Source organism: Terrapene carolina, unplaced genomic scaffold, assembly GCF_002925995.2.
Source record: "Terrapene carolina triunguis isolate 2854851 unplaced genomic scaffold, T_m_triunguis-2.0 Scaffold751, whole genome shotgun sequence".
NCBI lineage: Eukaryota > Metazoa > Chordata > Testudines > Emydidae > Terrapene > Terrapene triunguis.
In genome coordinates this window covers 1342111-1343468 of record NW_020665102.1, presented here as the reverse complement: position 1 = coordinate 1343468, position 1358 = coordinate 1342111, and the positions used below count along the sequence as shown (strand labels likewise).

General features: G+C 62.6%; 1 protein-coding gene across 1 annotated transcript in view; it reads left to right on the top strand.

Annotated features, from left to right (window-relative positions):
* Positions 1-395: 395 nt before the first annotated feature.
* LOC112120886 (hydroperoxide isomerase ALOXE3-like) overlaps positions 396-1358 on the top strand; it is a 19417-nt gene continuing 18454 nt past the window's right edge. The window contains exon 1 of the mRNA XM_026660371.2: positions 396-542. Coding sequence (XP_026516156.1) covers positions 396-542 — 147 coding nt within the window. The remainder of the gene's footprint in view (positions 543-1358) is intronic.

Sequence of the window (1358 nt, the reverse complement as noted above, 5' to 3'; positions counted from 1 at the left end):
TGAGATCAGACCCCCCCTTGTGTGACTCTATCAATCCATCCCCCGGTCTGTGGCATGCCCCATGCTCTGGATTTCTCCACGCAAGCTCTCTGGGCGCTGCCCTGTGCCAGCTGGCACCACCCGCCCTCTGTCCCCGGGGGAAGGGCCTCATCACGGGTGCAGCGAGGCATGGGGTGGCGTGGAGGTGCCTGGGGGCCCTGCAATCCCCGCCTCCTCAACTCACGCTTGGCCTCCGTCCCAAGCCAGCCGGTGAATAAACACAGGTCACCCGGCCGGCTCCCTGCGAGGGAGAACTCACAGCGGCACCGTCGAGACGGGCTCCCCAGACTATCCGCCCCTCGGAGCCAGAAGCCCCCTCCATGCCTGGGGACAGCCCAGCCCCCGGCCCATCCCTGATGGCCGTCTACAAAGTCCAGGTGTCCACCGGCCAGGACTCACTGGCTGGCACTTTTGACACCATCTCCATCACCCTGGTGGGCAGCCACGGGGAAAGCCCCAAGCACGTGCTGGATCGATTTGGGTTTGACTTTCAGCCAGGATCAGTGAGTATTTTAGGGGGTTCCTTCTGTGTGTGTGTGTGGGGGGGGTCCCATCAGAACTGGCTCCATTCAGGAAGAGAGGAGCAATGGTTTGGGGGCCGGGCCGGGGCTCAGGACCCCTGGATTCTATTCGTGGCTCTGCCCCAGGGGCCAGCGCTCGTGCCTCAGTTTCCCCATGGGTACAATGGGGGAGAATAACCCCGCCTTTGGGTTTAGGCAGTGCTCGAGTCCTCAAACGCGACGTGCTGGATCTCCCGTCTCCGTCTGATGCTGGGCCAGACCAAGATGACTCGCTCACGTGCAGCAAAAGAGGATGGGGATGGGAGGGGCAGCGGCCCTGGACACAGGGGAGGCAGGGCTGGGGTACCCTCATGCCAGCTCGATGGGGGGGAGCCCCTGATGGAATCCCGGTGCTGTGGGCTGGGAGGGGAGCCCCGGCCCTTCCCCGGACCCCTGCCCCGCAGTGGGGAGGGTGGGGGCTGCAGTCTGGATGCTGGGGATTTCCACGGGGCTGCCAGCTCCCCCTGTGGTCTTTGGGCTCCACCCTCACCTGGCACTGGGGGCCTAGGCTCAGGACGGTCTCTCATTGTAGGTCTGGGCAGCGCCTGGCACAATTATTTACACCAGCTGAGGATCTGGTCAATAAACTCTGCAAATGATTGTGTCACTTGGATGAAATGGCAATGGGGGGATGGGATTACAGTTCAGCAGGTCAAAGAGCTGGTCTCAATGGGGGCCAGATCCCAGCTGGTGTCTATGGGTGTCTCTCCATTGGAGTCAATGGGACCAGATCCCAGCTGGTGTCAATGGGCGTCTCTC